Source organism: Trichoderma aggressivum (genome assembly GCF_033847375.1).
Source record: "Trichoderma aggressivum f. europaeum strain CBS 100526 chromosome Unknown scaffold_001, whole genome shotgun sequence".
NCBI lineage: Eukaryota > Fungi > Ascomycota > Sordariomycetes > Hypocreales > Hypocreaceae > Trichoderma > Trichoderma aggressivum.
The window spans coordinates 1,680,481-1,699,908 of NW_026946367.1; the positions used below are offsets into that span (position 1 = coordinate 1,680,481).

The following is a 19,428-nucleotide window of genomic DNA, read 5'->3' on the forward strand; positions in this document are numbered from 1 at the left end:
TACTCAACGCCATCCATGGCATTTTCCACCTGCCGAGACGGACATTGACCGCCCCCCAAATGCATACATGAGTGCTCATGGACGGCTTTGTATGGACATGATAGCGTACTCATCGGTATCACCTTTTTAAGATATTCTTCATTTTCCCTTTCTCATACAGGGCCAATTTTGCTCAAGGAAGGATGCGACAAGGTAGCTCGCTGCCTGGAGGCTCCAAATCTCTCTAATAAGCCAACAAAGGGCATATCCAACACCAACATTGACACAAATCGTGCCTGCAGCCATGGAGGCGGAAAAGGCGGCAGCGGCGGCGTCTGAGCCTGAGCCCGCGCATTCATCGACGACGACGACGACGAGGATGAGGACGCTGACGGAGGAGCAGACGCGGGCGCTGTTTGACATCCTCACGCACCGGGAGACGTATGCCGAGATTGAAGGGTTCAAGGCCCCGGATGCGGTGACGGGCTATGGATATCCGTTTGCGAGGAGGATGTTGAAGCAGACGGCGTCGGCGGCGGGGACACCCAAGGCGGGGACGCCGAGATCGAGGACGCCCGTGTCGTTTTGGCGGGCGAGGCGGGGAGCGGATGATGCGAAGAGCGAGGCTGACGGCGACGAGGCTGATAGCGATGATGATGGTGGTGATGATGATGATGAGGCTGGCGCGGAATCCACGTCGCCGCTGCTGCAGTTCATGCTGACGAAGCTGGTGCTGCCGCTGCCGGGCGTGCGAGACTTGCCGGCCGGGTTCTGGAACGTGAGGATGCAGGGCTTGCTGGCTCGCTTTGCGGAGGCGGAGCTGTCGGAGAGTTACGACAAGGGCGCGATGGGGACGAGGAAGACGCTGGCGACGGGGGCGAGCAGCGTGCTGGAGATGGTGGCGAGGGGGATCCTGGGCGGCGTGGTGAGAGCAGCAGGCGAAGAGGAGGAGGAGGAGGAGAAGAAGAGGGAGGAGTATGATGAGAGCAAGGCGGAGGATTTGTTGAGGGCGTTTGGGGATGTTTTGGAGGATTGGGCGTATGGCGATTTGATGGGGAGGTTGTCGGCGCATGTTACGGCGACGGAGGACGTGGAGGGGTTTTCGCCTGCTTTGAAGGCTGCGTTGAATTATGCCATTATTAAGTGAGTCTTTGTTTGTCTTGATCTTGAAGAGATGAGGTTTGGACGACTGACGTTGCTATAGCGTCGCTACTTTTGCTCATCATACCTTTACCGTCTCTCCAGAGGGCCAGGATCTGCTCAAGCTGATCGAGAACCTCAACAGCTTGGTGCCCTACAAGATGATCAAGCAGACGCTGCGCATCGGAAACGCAGCCACCATGATCAGCGGCATGATGCGCCTCATGCTGGCAAAGATTAGCGTCACCAGCTTGACCAACTGGGTCGGCTTGACGGCCAACGCGGACGACGGGATGAATCTCCTGCAGAGGATCATCTCGCTGGCCTTGTCGTGGGATGCCTCGGAATTCAAGAAGAGCGTGGATAAAATCGAGAAGAGCAAGGGAGAGGCGGCGCCGACGGATGAGATGCTCGAGGCGATTCGCACGCACGTTGCGTTGCCGAGGAGCGAGCATGTTGCCGTTCGGGATGCGAGTGTGCGGCATTCGGAGTCGATTATCGTGGCTATTTTGAAGGCTTCGGATCCGTCGCTGGCGGAGGGTCTTGCGGAGGGGCAGCACGCGCAGTGTTTGGAGTATTACGCTGCGCTGCTGTCGGTTCATGATCGTGAGGGTATCACTTCGGTGTTGTGTCGGCAGTCGCCGGATCTGTTTACGCAGGCTGTCAAGGATGTGGTTGGTGCGTACGAGCCGATGATTCGGGACGTGCACTCGCAGATTGACATACGGTACTATCTTGAGGCGATGCAGGGCTTCGTGTCGGAACTTATCCGCGTGAGCAGGCAGAAGAAGGTGAAGCGGAGCAAGAAGAAGGACGATGAGGGTAGTTCCGAGGAGGAGGAGGATGGGGCGAGCGTGGAGGATTACGTGGTGCTGCTGAGGAACCACAGGGGGTTGCTGTATAAGTGGGTGCATGACTTTGCGAAGAACTGTCCCGAGGTGTGGAAGGACTTTCCTGCGTGGGGGCAGGATATCGCTGTGAGGTTTCGAAAACCGGACGCTGATGATGGGTTGGAGGAGAAGAAGAGGGCGATGGAGGAGCAGCTTGATGAGATGGTTGGGGGTCTCGAGGGGGCGGTGCGGGAGGATGTGCTGAGGGCTGTTGATGCGCATGCCGAGTATCTTGCGGCTATTACGCGAGTGTCTCAACGGCGGCTACAAGCTGTCATTGATGCCGCTGCGTCTTCTTCATCTGCGTCTGGATCTACACCTGGATCTCGGACTGCGGCGTCTGGGCCTGGGATCTATCTCTCGCAGTGGCAGTCACTCCTCGATTCTACGATGATCACGCCATCTTCGAAAGAAGGGCCCCTACGACATGGCCAAGACGTCAAATACGTTTCTACAATGGGGAAACTCGGTCTAGGCGGGCGAAAGTTGAAAGGAGGAAAGGGGGTGGGAGAGGAGGACCTCAAGGCGCCGGATGTGAGCGTCGTGGAAGAGGCTTTGGGGGATGCGTTTAGAGAAGTGATTCGACAGAGAGCGGGAAGTGATGGGGAAGTTTAATCGTTTGTGTTTTTTTTTGGTTGGTTTTTGTTTTATATAGGGTATGTTTTTGGGAAATAGAGTAGGATTTTGTTAAGAAAATAATAATAAGCTAAGTAATGAATTGCGACGGAGTTATGTATGTGTATGTATATATTCTGGAGGCAGAATAAGGTGTGCAGTGTGAAAGCCATAGTAATAATAAAGATGAAGATGAAGAAATCACCCCCGGTGGTATAAACATGAGAACTGGTGACAATGGTTTCACATGACTTTCAGAATCCCCGTACCTTTGCCAGCACTCAAAATGGATCGGGAGACTCGGAGCATCGACGGGAAGGAAGCTCGATCCACATAGTCGACCCCCTGCCTCGAGGATGAGGAGCAGCCGTAAAGATTCTCATGCCTCCACCATCGTTGTGGTTGCTCGGAAGACGAGTCGGAGTTACTTGTTCCCTTCGTGCAGGCGGTGCTTGTGAGCGAGAATTGCGCGTCCAAGTGTAGTTTCGCGAAGTTCTTGGTCTGCTGCTATTGGCACGGGCGCGTAACTGTCTGCTTCCGCTCGGTGGTGGCGTAAGCATGGGATTCGTCGTGATTGCAGCTTCGATTGTATCTGCAGCCACTGCATCATCTGGCTCTGCAGAGGCAGCTGCAGCGTATCCCGGGGGCGCAATCTGGGGTGTAGCGGGGAGAGGTTTGTTGATGTTCTCGAGGTTGACGACTCTGCGCTGCTGCTGCTGTTGAGCGGCAAGAGTGAGGATGGCATCTCGGGCGCTTGCGGGGCACTCGTCGATTTGGCCGACACAATATGCCAGGCCTTCGATGTAGGTGTCCGTCGGGGCGCGTGTGTTGGGCTCTTGTTCGGGCGTAGGCGAGTCGGAGATTGTGTTGCTGTCGCCAGTGAGATTGACAACCTCGGAATTGATGGGGTGGTCGCTAGAGAGATCGATAGTCTCAATAACATGGACGTCATCTGTCATGACGGTGTCGGAGTCGAGCTGAATGGCCTCTTGCGACTGCGGATGATTCGCCTTACTGCTGTCCATCTTCTTTTTTTCATACACCTTTTTCACCAGCCGGTCTCTCCATATAAGCTTGAGGGTGATTCCCGTGGCACTCTGCAGCCTCCTGACAAACTTGCCGCAGAAGTGACAGTTTTTGCGCGAAAAGTATATTTCGAATGCGGGCTTCGAGCCGTCGTCCCAAGATGCCTGCCGTAGCGCCCTCAGGTGCTCCGGCGACACATTATCCAAGTCTTGCGTGATGCCAAAGCTAGTCAGCAAGATGCAAACGGCATGCACCGCGAGCTTCACCTCGACGTGGCTGCCCTGAAACACGCCATCCATTCTCACACCCATGGTTCGAGAGATGATCCCATCGTAGGGTCGTCTCATGCGCAGAGAGAGAGCGCGGCCCATGTTGATGGCCCTCTTCGTCCACACGTCGTTGGGAAGCACGCTCGGGTCGGGATCGAGCAGGTCGCCCAGACGGCCGATCCCATGCCCGCTCTGTGCCCAGGCCAGGACAACTCGCTTCTGATTCCTGCCGGTGCGGAGGGCGAGGAACCCTGTCACTTTGGCTTCCAGACGCTTAGAGATGACGGAGTCGGCTAGACGCAGCTCCTTTGCGCGTTCGTGTCGGAAAGTGTAGACGAGGTTTGGACCGAGCACTTCAACGCGGAGGGTGGCATCAGTGACATCGATGATGTGGTGGAAATAACAGGACGATGTGGTATCTCGAAAGGCAGCGTCAAACTCGGGGAGTTGCCTTGGTTGGGGCGACTCTTCCTCGGCGACCGCCTCCATTATGGCATCAAGACGATGCCGTGAGTTGGAGAGAGTTGAAGGAGGTTTCGCATTCGAAGAATCTGCAGGTCAAAAGCTGCTGTCATTGTATCAGCCCATATCCTTGACTCCTAGGCAAGAAGTAGGTAGTGATGATGGCTTCACACTCACCCAGGGTATCTCACGAGCAAAGGGCGATGAGAGTTTCACGATAGTTGCGATGATCAAAGCTTCTGGGAGGCTTGATATCGATGGAGGATCCTTGAAAAGCGCAATGACCTGCGGTAACACGGCTCTGCAGGCGGTCAAGCGCATATCCTGCCTCTCCACCTAGAAGAAGAGGTTGTGCTGTGCTTGAAATCGTTGCACGGGGAGCATGCGCGGTGATTTTGCTCAAATAGCTGCATGATGAATTGGTTGCTTGGGCAATAGGTATAGCTACCAAACAACGGTCTTCACTTTGTCGGGGCAACGGATGTGATTCCATGTGCAACATAAGGGCTGTCAGCGAACATGGCGCCGAGAGGCCAAAGGCGAGCCTTGAACATGGTAGTAGTGGAATGCGATCGTCTGATAATACGAAGGTCTCTTGAAGGGCATATTGAAGCAATTGATGGGTATGGGAGTGTTCATAGTAATGAGTGCGAATACGTGATCAAGTAAAGAGTATCATGAAGTCTGTCGTGGAGGAGAGCTTGGTGTTTTGGGCCTGATATTGATGGAGGTTGATTTGGCTTATGTAATCCAGACAGCAGCCATATCCAGCATGTTCCGGGCAACATGGCGACACAATCATTACTGGGATTGCTATACATGGCTGTCCATAAACACATAAACATCACATCGGATTGAAACGCAATATTGATCAAGAGACGGCTGTGGCACGTCCAGTTTGGTAACCGAAAGCCCAAAACCAGAGGGAATCTTGTTCATACATCTCAAACACTAAGACCGTACGCCCATTCCAATGCCGCCATCCATGACAGTTGAAAGAGAAAAGCAAAAAAAGGACTTTTTTATTTTGATTTACTCCTCATCCTCCTCCTCCTCGGCCTCAGCGGTGGTCTGGGCAATTCGGTCCAAATCACGCTGGCCGGACTGGGTGATGCGGCGGCCACCCTTGTCCTCGTCCTGCTCAACGACGCCAATCTTCTCGAGGGCCTGGAGGACCTTGCGGTCGACGGAGCCGGAGGCATCGACGTGGTGGCTGGGGCGGTTGCCACGGTTCTTGGCAGTGCCGTGGACCTTGCGGAGACGGCCAACACCGACGGTCTTGCGGAGGTAGACGTGGCGGGCGACGGAGGCGGCACGGACGTAGAACCAGTCAATGTCCTGGGGAGGCAGCTCCTTGGCGGGACCAGTCTTGACGGTATCAACCCAACCTTGGATCATGTCAGCACATGCGCGCCCATGTTTTATGCGATCAACTAGACAAAAGAAATAAACTTACCAGGGATGGGCAGCTTGCCCTGGCGCTTCAAGAAAGCAGCATAGGCAGTGATGAACTTTTGCGCCTGATTACAGAAAAGAGACCCATTAGCAAATATTCCGTCGTCAGAAGTCTTGCGACTCCCTCGCGCCTGCTCCTAGATCCCTCAAAGAATGTATTTTTCTCCACATATATGCCACGCTCATACACAACCATGTATGCAGCTGGTCCGAGGCTCAAGCAGCTGGTTTTTCTCAATGCATTCATTGTATTCAGATCAACTCAAGCCGCTGCGGCTCGTCGGAGCCAGACCACAACATTGCCGCGTCGGAGGTTTCGAGGATAATTTTCTTGTTTCTTCGGGGGCCAAGTTGCGAGATCGTCGAGAGGTGATCGTGAAGGGGGAGGAAATCCTAGATTTTATGATTTCAACTTGTTTCAAGGAGGACCTACATCGACATCGCGAACGGTGATTCCGCCGGCCATTTTAACGGTGTTGGATGGGTTGGTTGGGGAGGTGGTGAAGCTGGTGGACAATTGACTGGGCGTGAGGTCAAAGAAAGTTCGTCTAGATGGGACACGCACGAGTTGCAGTGGACTTTGGCTCAGTCTAGGGCTTTGACCCTAGCGCGAACGAGCTGTGGTGTGAAGTGAAAATTGAAATGATGACTAAGGATTCAGCCACGTGCATCAGCCACTAGAATCCTTCGCGCTCATCCTGGCTATCGGGATAACATCGGCTAGTTGCTACAACACTGAAACCTTGGATGCTGATTCGATACAAGTTGAAGTACACGGCGTTTATGATGGCGATGTACAAGCAGATTGATGAAGTTGTAAATCATGTTGAAAAGTCTATATAATACCCATGATACACATAAAATCTATTTCTTTGTCCCAACTCCAAAATTCAGTGACCAAGGCGCCTCTAGAAAACAGACCATCCCAAGATAACCGTTATACTCCATATCCATACAGTCATAACTGAAAACGCAAGGCAAAGAACCCAAGAACTTTTCCCATTACGCCCATTTTGCCAACAAAGACATGATTGCAACTCCAACAGCCACGCATCCAAAAGCAAAGAGCTGGATCTTTAACGGTGCCTTGCGCATGTGGGGGTTGAACATGAACTCATGTGCGAGGAGCTCAACCAGCCCTGTGTACATGAGGATGCCCGCGCTAATCGAGTCAAAGATGCCATTCACCAATTTCTGGGTATTAGCGTTGTTAGGCCTAGCCCCTATGCCGGCGGCCGTGCCGATTGGAGTTGAAATGGCAAAGATGAAGCCAAGCAGGTAGGGCATCCACTGCCTATTCTTGGGCCAGGGCGCTGTTGCTAGCCGAGACCCCAGACCGAGGCCCTCAAACATCTGGTGGAACACAAGTACAACAAGGAGAACGACCAGATCTTTCGTCGTACCGAGAGTGAGTCCAATGAACACGCTATGAAAGACGACACCAAATTCGAGGACAAAGATGGCGGTGAGCTGGCCCGCGAGGCCACCGTGAGAGTCACCATCATCGTGCTCGTGGCCATGTGCGAGGTGATCCTCACCACCAGGTGGATAGCTCACGTCGTCGGGGAGGCCAGGAATATTCTTCGGATCGGGTCCCCGCAAGACACCCCTCTCGAGGTCGTGGGGGCAGTCTTCCGCAAGTGCATCCTTTTCTTGTGATTTCTTCCCAGATAATACGGCCAATGACGGGTCAGAATCGCTGTCTGAGCCCACCGAGTGGCTGTGTCCATCGTCGTCCTCCCCCATTCTTGCAGCAAGAAGCTCAACGAAAAACATGACCATGACCGTCATCAAACTGATGCACAGCGCCCACGGATAGTCGCCGAGTCGTGGAGCAAGGCAGGGATCTGATAGATTTTCCACGGCCGGGTCCAGCAGGTGCATCCACGCAGTAGCAATGATGACTCCAGTACCGACATATTTGCAGATGAAAAATGTGAACTTGGGCACATGCATCTTCTGTTGTCTAGCCAGGAGGATGGGTGCAAATGCTCCAAAGGTCGCGGCCGCCATGACGATGAAGATGGAGCCAATGCGCAACGCGCGGTTGTTGAGGTCGACAGCGTCTCCGTTGCAAGCATTGTCGGTGTCCGCCATGGTTATTTGTCTTGTTGCTATTGTTGCCACGAAAGCAGTGAATGTCGAGTCTTTCTCGATGTGGCAGGTTCGCAAACCAGAGGCGACAGGTGAGCGCAGGATGCTCACTATTTATCGAATCCCGTCAAAGCATAAATGGGCGATAAGCGGTTTTGGAAAATAAATTTGCGCTGTAGGAGGGTAATCGGTATGTGTTATCTTAGTGGCCGAGGTGAAAAGGCGCGTCCAAGTAAAGGAGGTATGCGTGCGCCAATTTTCTAATGAAAGTTGCTCTCGAGGGAAGCAATTTGGAAGATAGAAATGAGAAAAGACGGTCGAAAAGAAGATGCTCGCAAGATGTTGCACAGATGCGGAAAGTTCCGTCAGTCGTGACCCTGGCAGTGAGGCAAGAAGGAAGATGCTCCAGCAGAGGAAGAAAACAGCGCTTCGACGATCAAATGAGAGTTGGAGAGTTGTAATGTCCAAGAGTTCTCCCGGATTTCCCGGATTGAATATCTACAGTAGAAGGACCGAGAAATGAGGTTGGCCAGTCGCAAAACGTTTGAGCTGTGGCTTGGGGACTCGGAGTGTGCGATAAAGGAGAAGTAAGATGTGGACCAGGGGCAAAGACAAATGCAGCGCGCCTCGAGACGAAGATGAAAGCCGTACAGAATGCTATGCGAACGCGACAATGGACATGGAATGCTCAAAACGAGTGCCTCGGTGCGGTTTTGGTGAGAAAATGAAGAGAAGCAGGACTTGATACTCGGGGAGAGAGAAAAAGGCGTCTCATTTTTAGCCCCGCAGACTTCCAAAGGTGTGCTGAGAACCTTGATGGCCTCTGCCCGGCAAATGCTCCACCAAATCTCCCGGCGCAAGAGAAGTCGGGCGCTGCAATTTGTAATTCCTGCATCGGCGATACTGAGGCCTTTGACTGGATCACAGCTTCACCACGGGGGCGTCGTTACTGAACGAATGGGATATTCCCCTTCCACCGTGCGTCCATCTTGGTCTCGCAGCGAAAAGGGGGCCAAACACCCCCAAGACGATAAAGACGACGAGCTATTCGCAAATCACCAAGCCCAGCTGTCCGGATCACCAGGCTGGCGAGTCTGCGGGGAACATCTGGTGAGCATCGTCGCTGCAGTCACGAGGCACGATGGCAGTTCTCGGCGGCCGCGCATGTGAGAACTAAAGTGAGGGAGTCGTGATGACGGGTACCTTGGCTTGGAGCTCTATCGAGTTGTTTAATTACGCCGGCGGTGATTCGTCATAGCGGCCCCACCGCCAGCCTTTTCTGCTGACGAACCAAGAACCAGCCTGGACCATCAAGGTTCTCATGAATGGGAGCGGCGGAATATGTATCGAATCATGCCGCTTGGCTGTAGATAACAAAATGCTCGATGCAGAGATTTGATTCTGGAGGAAATCTTCATCTGGCTGTATTGTTACTAGCGTGCACTTTGACAAGCATCCACGCACAGATGCCAACAATATGCAGTGTACGATATGTGCATGAATGAGTGATTACACAACCTTCCCGACTCGGTAACTGTGGGGGTCGATATTTGCAGCTGTGCTGCTCCGATCAGCTACCCTGAACAACACGTGGGTGATGATGCTTCAAGTATTTATTCATTCTTCTCCAGCGCCAAAACCCATTGGAACACGTAGAGATAGAACATGCATATTCAAATCTATGAACCAAAAAACAATTAGACGACCCCGAATCACATGATACGATGCAGATAATGGCATTGGCGGAAAACAACTGCAAGTCCGCGAGTCCGAATCCCGCCTGGCTGGCGGAGCGGAGGACGCTATTAGGCAGACAGAATCCTTTGCTATTCACGACCATCTACAAAACTCATCAAAACATATAATCTCTACCAGGCGAATCTATCCGCAGAAGTCGCCTACCGCCCACAATGGTTTCCTATAAAGAAATACAAGCCTCCAACTCGCTCATCAACGACGCGACGGCGCCCCGTGTCTCTGTTTTCGTCGGTGGCACATCGGGCATCGGAAAGTTTACCATCAAAGCCCTCGTGTCCACGGGTGCGAGCGTGAGAATCTACCTCGTCGGGCGGAAGAGTTCTGAAGAGCCCGCGCGGGCTTTCATCCAGGAATTAAACGCCATCAACCCCAAGGCGGAAATCGTTTGGACCGAGGGCGAGGTCTCGCTCCTCGCCGACGTCAAGAGAATATGCGAGCTCATCAGAAAGACGGAATCACGCGTCGATTTGCTGTTCCTTACCGCGGGCTATGCGCCATTCGGTACGCGCAAGGAGACTAGCGAGGGAGTGGAAGTCGCGCAGAGCTTGGAGTACTATTCGCGGGTGCTGTTCATTCATCATCTTCTCCCCGTCTTGGGTGCATCTGAGGCTCCTAGGGTCATCAGCGTCCTGGGAGGTGGGCTGGAGAAGTCAAGCGTCAATGTGGACGACCTGGACTTGAAGAACCCCGGAAATTTCAGCGGCATCAAGGCACAGATACAATACGTAACCATGAACACGGCCTATCTGGAGAAGCTGGCTATCCAAAATCCTAACGTGACCTTCATTCACTCCTGGCCGGGATGGGTCAGCACGGGAAACATGAGGAGGGGCTGGGATGAAGGCTCGATTGTAGCTCGCATCTTTTGGTTCGTCCTCGAGCCAATCGTCTATCTATTCGGGTATAGCGACGAGGAGTCTGGGCAGAGAAACCTGTTCCAATGTACCAGTGCTGCCTTTGGCGGTCGTGGTATACCATGGGCAGGGAACAAGGGAGTCAACTCGCTCGAAAAATCACAAGATGGATTATTCCTTGTCAGTTATAATTGCGACTGCACTCCGAATGCTAAAGCTCTGCCTCAACTTCGGGAATCGTCACAGGAAAAGATTTGGGACCACACGCAAAAACTTCTTCAACCATATCTATAAGCCAGGAGCTTATGCTACAAAAGTTTAATGCTTACCACCATGATGGTTTAATAATTTGAAAGACTGATATCCCCCCTCTCAGACTCTTTATTTCTGATATGCATCCCATGCTGCGGTACCAGGCTTGATAAACTCTCGGGCGTCAGCAACAAGTTCGGTTGGTGAATCCCACGAAGCGAAATGGCCGCCGGAAGAGTAGTGGTTGAAGAAGACAATGTTGCCCTGGCGGCGAGCCCAATCTTCCGGCTATTGCAAGGTTAGAGACCTCGTAACTAGACGTATCAAATACACTTGACTGACCGTGATAAAACCTTGTTCGGCAAACTGAGTGATGCCCACTGGCTGGTGAATGTAGTCAAACTTGCCAGACCATGGATTTTGTCCCTATATTCAGTGAGTAACCGCAGAACGACCTCTCACCGAAGGAATGCTTACTCGTAACGAAAGCTCCTTGTACATTCTGGCGCTACCAAAGGGTCCCTGTATATACAACATCATAGTCCACGAGATGATTTCTTCCAACGTCCAGTCGTAAGACGGACTCCCACCTTTCAACTCGGTGAGTATCCACGCCGCACAACCAACCGGGCTATCCGTCTGCGCGTATGCCCACTGTAGAGGCTCGTTTTCAAAGACTTGTCGCTGCCCCAGAAACGTCATCCTAAACGTTGCTAGCACATTGATGAGATATGCCTCCTCCGCCGTGGAATTCTTGGCATTGAAATTGTCCATGTCCTGCTTGTTGGGGACTTGATACCACAAGTTGGTGTGTAGTGCTCGGACGCTCTCTGGTTCCTCAGCGGCCATGTATCGCACGGTGTGAGAGCCAAGGTCGCCGCCATGAACGATGTACTTGTTATATTCCAACTGCAGCATCAACTTGTGAAATGCTTGACCAGACTCTCGTAGTCCCAGGCCGGGATATTCGGGAGCCGGCGAGAAGCCGAACCCGGGCAGGCTAGGAGCTACCACATGAAATGCCGTTTCATTTCTGGGGGGATTTGTGTACCCGTCAATCACGCGCTCCACCTCTATTATAGACCCTGGGTAGCCGTGTACAAACAGCAACGGAATGGCGTCTCTTCTGGAAGATTGCCGATGAACAAAGTGGAGCGGGATTGGGTGTGAGTAGTTCCCAGCGCCGTCGATTGTAGTGGTAAACTGCGGCAGATGATCATTTAATCTTTTCTGCGTCTCATTCCAATTGTAGTTGTGAGTCCAATAATCTTTAATCGCAGTGATGTTCTCGACAGGAGGGCCATCCTGAGGAACATGCTGAACAAGGTCTGTAGTAATTCGGGCCAGAGAAGCCTTGACTCTCGTTTCTTCGATAAAAGAAGCATCTACATCAATCGAAAAGGGGGCAGGACTATTTCCAAACTTGGATTTGAACGGTAAGTTGGTGGAAACTGCCAGTGTGGCAAACAAGAGCTGTAAGAGAAACCGTTTAGACATTGTCGCGATTGAAAGAGCATACTATTTGCTTCTGGGTAGTAGCAAAAGAGAAGGCCATTATCAAGAAATACCATTGTTTATATGGTCCAGCAAATTGAAGAAAGATCAATTAGATGGGGAGTACTCGGGGAGTAGCTATTGTCCGCTGCATTGTCTTATGAAGCGGAAAATTTACCGCAGCCCACTTACATGCAGACTCCGTCAGCAAACTATTACTGTTACCATTATAATCTCAATTCATGCTTCGTTGTAAGGGGGCAGATGCGATTGATAATCATGAGGAACGTAGGGGCGTCGTGGATTTTTCATCTCCGAGTTGTTCCTCTCGACATGTAGTTAAAATCGAAAGAGATGTGTATTCTTTGGCCAGCACCGTGCATACTTACTAGATATCAAAGGTGGAATCTGAGAAAGCTTTCCGCTATATAATGTACCTAGATTCCATACGAGCGCTCAAATAACTACCTCTATGAAATAATCCAATCATATAAATTTTATTTTCAGAGGTTTGGATAATCATAGTGTCATGTTCTTTGAATCAATTTGTCTTGACAACTTGTTTCTAATACAATTTACTAAATACTACATTACCCCAGTCTCATTGCTACTACAACACCTCCTTCCCCATTTGAAACCATACACCACGTAGTATTTATGCAAGAGGACCGCTCTATTGTAAAGGTATTAGTGAGATCAGTGTATGAAAGGGCGGCTTCCGAATGGCTTCCTCTTACCGGATCTTGACAAGTAATACATCCCGCGGGACAGCATGTCAATCTACCATCGGGTGATCCCTTTGTTTGGTTTTAGTAAAAGTACAATATGAAGTTATTGCTATCCACAAGCGAAAACTCACTCCAGCGATTTGCTAGTTACGAGATAATGTCAGCTTTGTCCGAGTCGTTGTTCAGGGCGGGTTTACAACATACATCATCGTAGGCAGCAGGAAAGTTGTCTAGCTGCGCGGTACACAAGGTAGCAGATAATGCCAATACGTACACTGTGATCCAGTTGAAGGTCTTCATCATGAATAATCTGCGAGGGCCGAATTGCCTAGGATTCTGAAGGTTTTGGTAAGAAAGAGAGCAGTTCCGGTGTTGGAATGATTCAATTGACTGGCTCAGCCATATATACATTAACCATACGCCTTATTGATCTGTTTAAAGAAGGACATCCGTTGATGTAAATTTACCAGAACTGAAAATGGTCATTCAGCCGGCGGGAAAACGCCCGCCACCTTGTTGGGTGATATTTTGTCTGTCGAGTTTATAAGCCAGTCAATTTACCCTTGCATATCGTGACTACCTATTTACAAAATGCCCTCTCATTTCGGCCCGGTTTGATCGGAAAAGACGTCCATAACATGGGGAAGACGGTAAGAGCGGTCAGTTGATTCATAGTCATGGGATGTTGCTTTCTGACGAGGGTTTGGCCGGCGTTGAGCTGGTTACTGCATTGTACGCAGCACAACGTTACAGTCTGCTCCCTGGATTTGAGTTACAGAGAGTGTCATCACTCAAGAGGAATGAATCACTCATGCATCTTGTAGTGTTTCAAAGAAGAGAAAAGATCAAAATCCATTGTATTCTGCTCGAAAACGCCTTCTAGTTGGTCCATTAACACGTAAACATGATATGCAGGAATGCAGCTAGCTACTGGCTGTTCCGCCGGTTGCCGTTGTCTTTGGTGCCGCTGATGGAGTCCCCAAGTCATTAAACACCTTTGCCTTGATCTGCGCCGCCATCAATCCAGACAACTCTTTCGTGGCAACCAAGTTTGAGTCTTGAGCAAGCTTTTCCACCGCCTTGTCGGCGCTTTTCCCACCCACCATTGCAGCCTGAGATACCCTGGATCTCATGATATTGGAGGTTGCTTCCTTGATTTTGGAGCTGAGATCCAGCATTTGCTTGCTGCCAAAGTCGCGATTCGTCAGCAGAGGGCTCTGGCTCAGCGTCTGCACCCAATATTTATGCCACAGGAGCTCTAGTAGATGAGAGTCCAATGTGCTCTTGAAATGGGAAACGTCGAGGCTGTAGTATCGGCTAGAGTGAGCGCCAAACTCGGCAGCCTTGTCTAGGGGGACTGCCTGGAACCCGTCTGATGAATATCCACTGGCGCCCTCTGGTTTATAGTTGGCGGGATAAGTGCGGAATGCTCCAATCTCGACCTTTCCGGCGCTGATGGTGCGATCGGGATCAATGACCACAGCCAGGAAGGGATCCTGGAACTGCTGCTGCAGTGCCTCCGTCTCGACATCGATGCCACTGAGCCAGCATCCGTATCCAGGATGGCTGTGATACCACCCAACGACATTCTCTTGCCTGCCCTGTGCGCGGCTGAGATCCAGATATTCGATGAGATATTCGTTCGCTTCGTTCTGTGCGTTGACTCGAGTCTCGGTGCCTTCGACAGGCAGTCGGAAAGCATCCGTCACCACAAAAGTTTCCCCATCGATGTAGCCTTGCATCAGACCCATGACTTCCAGCGAGCCTCCAGACCGCGCATGCATCGTCATCTTGACCAGGGCGACGGCGCTGATCCTCACATACTTGAAGTAATTCGCATCCTTGGTCCACGGGCGAGCGTCGGCTATGGCTCTTTGGACATCGGCATCGTAGTTGTAGAGAGCATCCCGTTTGGCGTCAACCAGCTGGACATTGTTGTCCAGCTCTATCGCGCATCACACAAACGTCAGCATCCATACACGAGATTAACAGGTCGAAAAGGAAGTCATCGCGTACCCCATGATCGAAGAGCTGTGGCCTCCATCTTTTGGCTGCCGCGATGGTGTTTAGCAGGTGAAGATGCAGCTTAGCAGGCAGTGCAGATGGAAGCTTCAAGTGATGGCGGTGCCCCGCCCGGAGACATCGCACATGCTTTATCGATAAGGGATGGATCAGACTGGCGGGGAGTTTTCCGCTCGATTTGTTTGCACCTGTGTACATATGTACTCTATAGACATTTACCTTTAATGATCCAGCTTGATCAATCAATCTGCCTCCAAATCATCACACCTGTCTATCTTTATGGGAAGTAGAAGAAACCCCGAATTTCTAATGGAATTGGGGAAAAATTGCTGAATTGCCTTGTTGCTGTCTTGACCGATCACAATGATAGCAAGCCACAAACTCCGGCAATCACCAACACATTAGCGGAAAGCTACCCGCTGGGTACCTCAACTCAAACAGATGCTATTGTACATGGCGACACTTTGTCGACTGTATTATATTACGAGGATGAGTGAGTTTGAATGCACAGCAAAGAGACTTCAAAGTGAATGGATTTGTCTTGGTATTGTCTTAGTATTCTGTGAGTGTCTACCAGTGTACCTAGGTAAAAGGCGGCGGAGGCTCATGCATTCGGAGTAATGCGCCGGACTACTAACACCGAGCTTTTTATACAAGTAACCTCCTTTGTTGCGCCTTTAGGGGTGGTCTCCTAGCAGATAGATATTGTTTTCTTCAATGTCGTTGTATGACCATATGGCCGTTTTAATAGCTGCTCAGCCTTTAGCATCCAGACGCGGGAAAAACTCCGAGATTGCGGCAAAGACTTACTTGAAGACAAGAACGCCATCCTGGTTGGAGACATAGTCGTTCAAGTTGAGAAACTGCTCCTCTCCGAAGCTTCCATCTGACCGGTACAGCAGCGTGATGATGGTTGTGCCGTCAAGTCTCCATGACACCTGGTCAGCGGACTCAAAGACACCATTTCCTCCGACTTCAAAAATCCCTTCATTGTTGCCAACGTGGTTGTTGAGGTCAAGTATACTCTCGGTCCAAGAGCCGTCCGCACGGCAGACGTCAGCAATCAGGCAGGAGCCTTCAAGGCGTACATTCTGGGAAGACTCAAAGAATGACATTTTGAAGCGGTTGTCGTGTTTGCAAAGATTTTGTTGATGATGTGAGAGAGTTGCCAAGGGGCAATGATGAAGGGATTCATCTTATTTATAATACCTGAGCTTGGCTCGTGCCAGAGGCCCAGGCGAGAGGGTCAAACCGCCTTTGTGTTACTTCTTGCCTCACCGCCGCATGCATGAAGATTAGTCTAGACAACGGGGATATCTATTGCGGAGTTGTGAGGCCTCTATCCTATCGGGCATGGACAAGGCAGAATTGACACGGCAAGCTCCACGTGTGGGCACAAAATGCCAACAAAGCCAAGGAGCTGCCAAGAAGAGGCATGTGAAAAAAGGTTATTGTAGTTGCCAACCGACTTCACAGGACAGTTGGCAATTCCACCATAGAAGTGGAATACAACAACAAAGCGAGCTTGGCCTGCAGCACCTATTCGCTACCACAGATCCAATATCCCACCGTGATAGCGGTATAGTATTGATACTCTCTGCAGAATCTCCATTTCCCTGCAGCATTACCCCTCATTCGTTTGGCCATTGACACCCTTGGCGACTCCATCCGCATGGGGCTGTATTGATGGCAAACTGGATGGTAATTCACTCAAGTTGATCCGAGTGTCAGCTCGGCTCGCCGGCAAGCATCATTCCACCATGCGATGCTTCAATGTTACCTGTCGGCACTCTGCAGCCGCAATGGGTAGTCTAGCTGTGTAGAATGAGAAACATTCAATCTCTATTAGCATGTGTAAGTCTTGAAAGCCAGACACTTGGGTGATATTCTGCTCTCCAGAAAACTATATATATGTACGTGCGTGGTGTTCGGACAACCCCCTACAAGCTTGAGACGTTGGATGCTCGTTCTCTTTGTATACATGGCAACAAAGGGCAACATGCGCGACACTTTGGGCCACGGCAGGTAATCAATCCCAATGAGTATCGAGATCCCCAAAGTTGGAGCTTCTCTTGCCCACACGTAAAGCGAATTCTTCCCGCCATTATAATCTGATAACGTTCATCAAAATCTTGTCGTTGAGTTCGAGTTGTGGGTGTTGTTTAGCGCCCGCGCCCGCTACCCCATACTTCCAATCTTGATCGAGTCATTGCTCCGTTAGCCTCGTCCCATCGATCCCGATCGCACAAACGAATAGCTCTAATTTTTATGATGTAAGACTACTCCGTACATCGTGTGTAGTATATTAATACCCTTGTTGTTGTTGCTCGCTCGATGCTCAAATTTCGCGAATCTGATACTGCCGAGATGGAGACGATCCTCATGACATCTGGACTAACGAGTGGTGGGTCAGAATTTAAGAAGCAATCTTCGAAGCTCGAATCATGAACAGAATTTTGACATAATCGGTCAGTGCTCACGTGAAATTGAAGAGCCTGAGAATTGTAAAAAAACAAAAAGAATAGGTATGGTATAAAGTACATTGCAAAATCACTTGGAGATCTCATTCAACCTTCGCAAGTTGGCCCCCCAATTTGATAATCCAACGCCGTGCTCGTCACAAAAAAGTTCCAGACATTTCCCTACATTATTAACGTCTTCCGCATGGTTGTGAAATTCTCTTCCTCCCCTAGACCCAAAAAAAGAAGAAGAAATATTGTACCAGAGAGGCTGGTGTGTGGCCCCATCTTACGACGACTTGAGGAGGAGAGCGGCGTGGCACTCCGTTCCAATGTTGGGGTTCTTCAGGAGGGCGTTGGATAGTGTGCCGGACTTGAGATAACAGTCTCCGGGAGCGCCGCCCTCTTGAGCATTCTTTGCGAAACTCCACGAGGGAATGAAAGAGACGGCCACACAGGTACCCTTGGTAGTGGTGTTGTACGAGTTCCACGCGCCGCAGGCATCCATGCAGCCGTTGAAGTCCTTGGCGAAAACAGAGTAAATGGCAGGGTTGTTCGTATCCTGGTTGCAGTGCATGGTGAAATGAGGCTTGCCAAAGACTGGAGATGAGTGGTTAGCGACTGGGTTTGTTACGTATCGTAAGAGGGTATGTGGCAATGACTTACAAGCAGAGGTGTACACGGTTCCGGTAACACCTTTCGGGTCATTGGTGCATCCGTTATCAAGGGAGTTGAAGATCGCAGCAGTACTAGAAGGAGCAGCTGCGGTGCCTGTACCAGTGGCACAGGCTGCGTCGGGCGGAGATGTAGACTGGGCGTCAGCCAGAGAGGAGCTGAGGGCTGCCAGTTTGGAGTTCGCATCGTTGTAGTTCTTGGTGGCAACGCCAGTACCAGCTGCCAGTCCGATTACCGCGGCCGCCAGAATACCGATGATGATGGAGAGGATGAGAACCAGGGAGATTCCACCAACAGTAGTGGCCGTCTTCTTTTCCGGGTGGATCGATTCGGGAGAGGTAGAGTATGCTCCCTCAGCTCCAGTATGGGTTGCTGCTGCTCCCATTACGCCTCCTACAGCACCCGCCGCCGCGCCCTTTCCGGCATCCGAGTACGTTCCAGTGGTGCTGTATGCGCCGGTGTGTTGATAACCCTCATTGTTTCCATAAGTCCCAGGAGGCTGGGAGACATAAGTCGGCGCAATAGACGGCTGCGGAGACCAGACTTGTTCTGGAGGTGGGTGGCTGACATAGGCCTCGGGCAGATCGTGGCCCTCGGCAAGTTGAGGTGAATCGTCGTACTGGGTAGTCATGTTAGTCAATAGACTTCACAGTACTGTATGTAGATGGATGACTTGGCATTTTACAAACGTACAGTAGGCGCCATCTTATATGAGTAAGGATATGCCCTAGACATTCAAGCAAGCCCCAAGAAAACAGGAGCTCTGCATGGGGACGGGGGGCAGCTGGGGGCCTAGCGAGCTTATGAACGATTTTACGGAGTAGACCTGGCATACCGTCTTCCACAGCTGCAAACAGTTCAATCAGGAGATGGAGGACATGGATCTCAGAGCCTCCACCTCGAAAACCCACCCTGCTCACACAAGGATTCCGGTTTGCCTCTCCAAACCACAGGTTGGGGTCCCTGCTCAGCCCTACATGTCAAGACTCCGCGTCCAAGTATAGCTCACGATGGTCTGTTTTCAAAGCCAAGGCTGAGCCAGTATTCTCTTGGCTGCGTTTCCAATCTATATTTCGGAACTCAAACCATCCATCGAGTCAACGTTTCTGATAGTTTCATTGATGAGGAAACATTGGACGGCAGAGATTTCACGCGACTCTCCAAACATCCAAGGTCTCTCGCTAGCGCTGACACTGCCAACGTACGAGACCATGTAAGCCGCGCTTCTAATGAGGCGCCGCAGATTCTTTCCACCC

General features: G+C 51.1%; 8 protein-coding genes across 8 annotated transcripts; 2 read left to right on the forward strand and 6 right to left on the reverse strand.

The window, feature by feature from the left end:
- Positions 1–283: 283 nt before the first annotated feature.
- Positions 284–2,624, forward strand: Triagg1_477 (uncharacterized protein; the record flags this gene model as incomplete). Its single annotated transcript, XM_062899775.1, has 2 exons — positions 284–1,122; positions 1,184–2,624. The coding sequence occupies 2 exons, from the start codon at positions 284–286 to the stop codon at positions 2,622–2,624; spliced, it is 2,280 nt and encodes a 759-aa protein (XP_062760827.1).
- Positions 2,625–2,905: 281 nt separating this feature from the next.
- On the reverse strand, positions 2,906–4,408 carry Triagg1_478 (uncharacterized protein; the record flags this gene model as incomplete). The annotated part of the gene is made up of 1 exon (XM_062899786.1): positions 2,906–4,408. The coding sequence occupies one exon, from the start codon at positions 4,406–4,408 to the stop codon at positions 2,906–2,908; it is 1,503 nt and encodes a 500-aa protein (XP_062760828.1).
- Positions 4,409–5,413: 1,005 nt separating this feature from the next.
- On the reverse strand, positions 5,414–6,302 carry Triagg1_480 (uncharacterized protein; the record flags this gene model as incomplete). The annotated part of the gene is made up of 3 exons (XM_062899798.1): positions 5,414–5,769; positions 5,838–5,901; positions 6,270–6,302. 3 exons carry the CDS (start codon positions 6,300–6,302, stop codon positions 5,414–5,416), a joined length of 453 nt encoding a protein of 150 aa, XP_062760830.1.
- A 536-nt stretch (positions 6,303–6,838) lies between these two features.
- On the reverse strand, positions 6,839–7,933 carry Triagg1_481 (uncharacterized protein; the record flags this gene model as incomplete). The annotated part of the gene is made up of 1 exon (XM_062899809.1): positions 6,839–7,933. The coding sequence occupies one exon, from the start codon at positions 7,931–7,933 to the stop codon at positions 6,839–6,841; it is 1,095 nt and encodes a 364-aa protein (XP_062760831.1).
- A 1,907-nt stretch (positions 7,934–9,840) lies between these two features.
- Triagg1_482 (uncharacterized protein) lies at positions 9,841–10,836 on the forward strand (the record flags this gene model as incomplete). Its single annotated transcript, XM_062899820.1, has 1 exon — positions 9,841–10,836. The coding sequence occupies one exon, from the start codon at positions 9,841–9,843 to the stop codon at positions 10,834–10,836; it is 996 nt and encodes a 331-aa protein (XP_062760832.1).
- Positions 10,837–10,923: 87 nt separating this feature from the next.
- On the reverse strand, positions 10,924–12,291 carry Triagg1_483 (uncharacterized protein; the record flags this gene model as incomplete). The annotated part of the gene is made up of 3 exons (XM_062899831.1): positions 10,924–11,082; positions 11,137–11,220; positions 11,272–12,291. 3 exons carry the CDS (start codon positions 12,289–12,291, stop codon positions 10,924–10,926), a joined length of 1,263 nt encoding a protein of 420 aa, XP_062760833.1.
- A 1,648-nt stretch (positions 12,292–13,939) lies between these two features.
- Positions 13,940–16,153, reverse strand: Triagg1_484 (uncharacterized protein; the record flags this gene model as incomplete). Its single annotated transcript, XM_062899842.1, has 3 exons — positions 13,940–14,961; positions 15,033–15,067; positions 15,849–16,153. The coding sequence occupies 3 exons, from the start codon at positions 16,151–16,153 to the stop codon at positions 13,940–13,942; spliced, it is 1,362 nt and encodes a 453-aa protein (XP_062760834.1).
- A 1,633-nt stretch (positions 16,154–17,786) lies between these two features.
- Positions 17,787–18,877, reverse strand: Triagg1_485 (uncharacterized protein; the record flags this gene model as incomplete). Its single annotated transcript, XM_062899853.1, has 3 exons — positions 17,787–18,097; positions 18,164–18,791; positions 18,866–18,877. The coding sequence occupies 3 exons, from the start codon at positions 18,875–18,877 to the stop codon at positions 17,787–17,789; spliced, it is 951 nt and encodes a 316-aa protein (XP_062760835.1).
- Between the last annotated feature and the right edge of the window lie 551 nt (positions 18,878–19,428).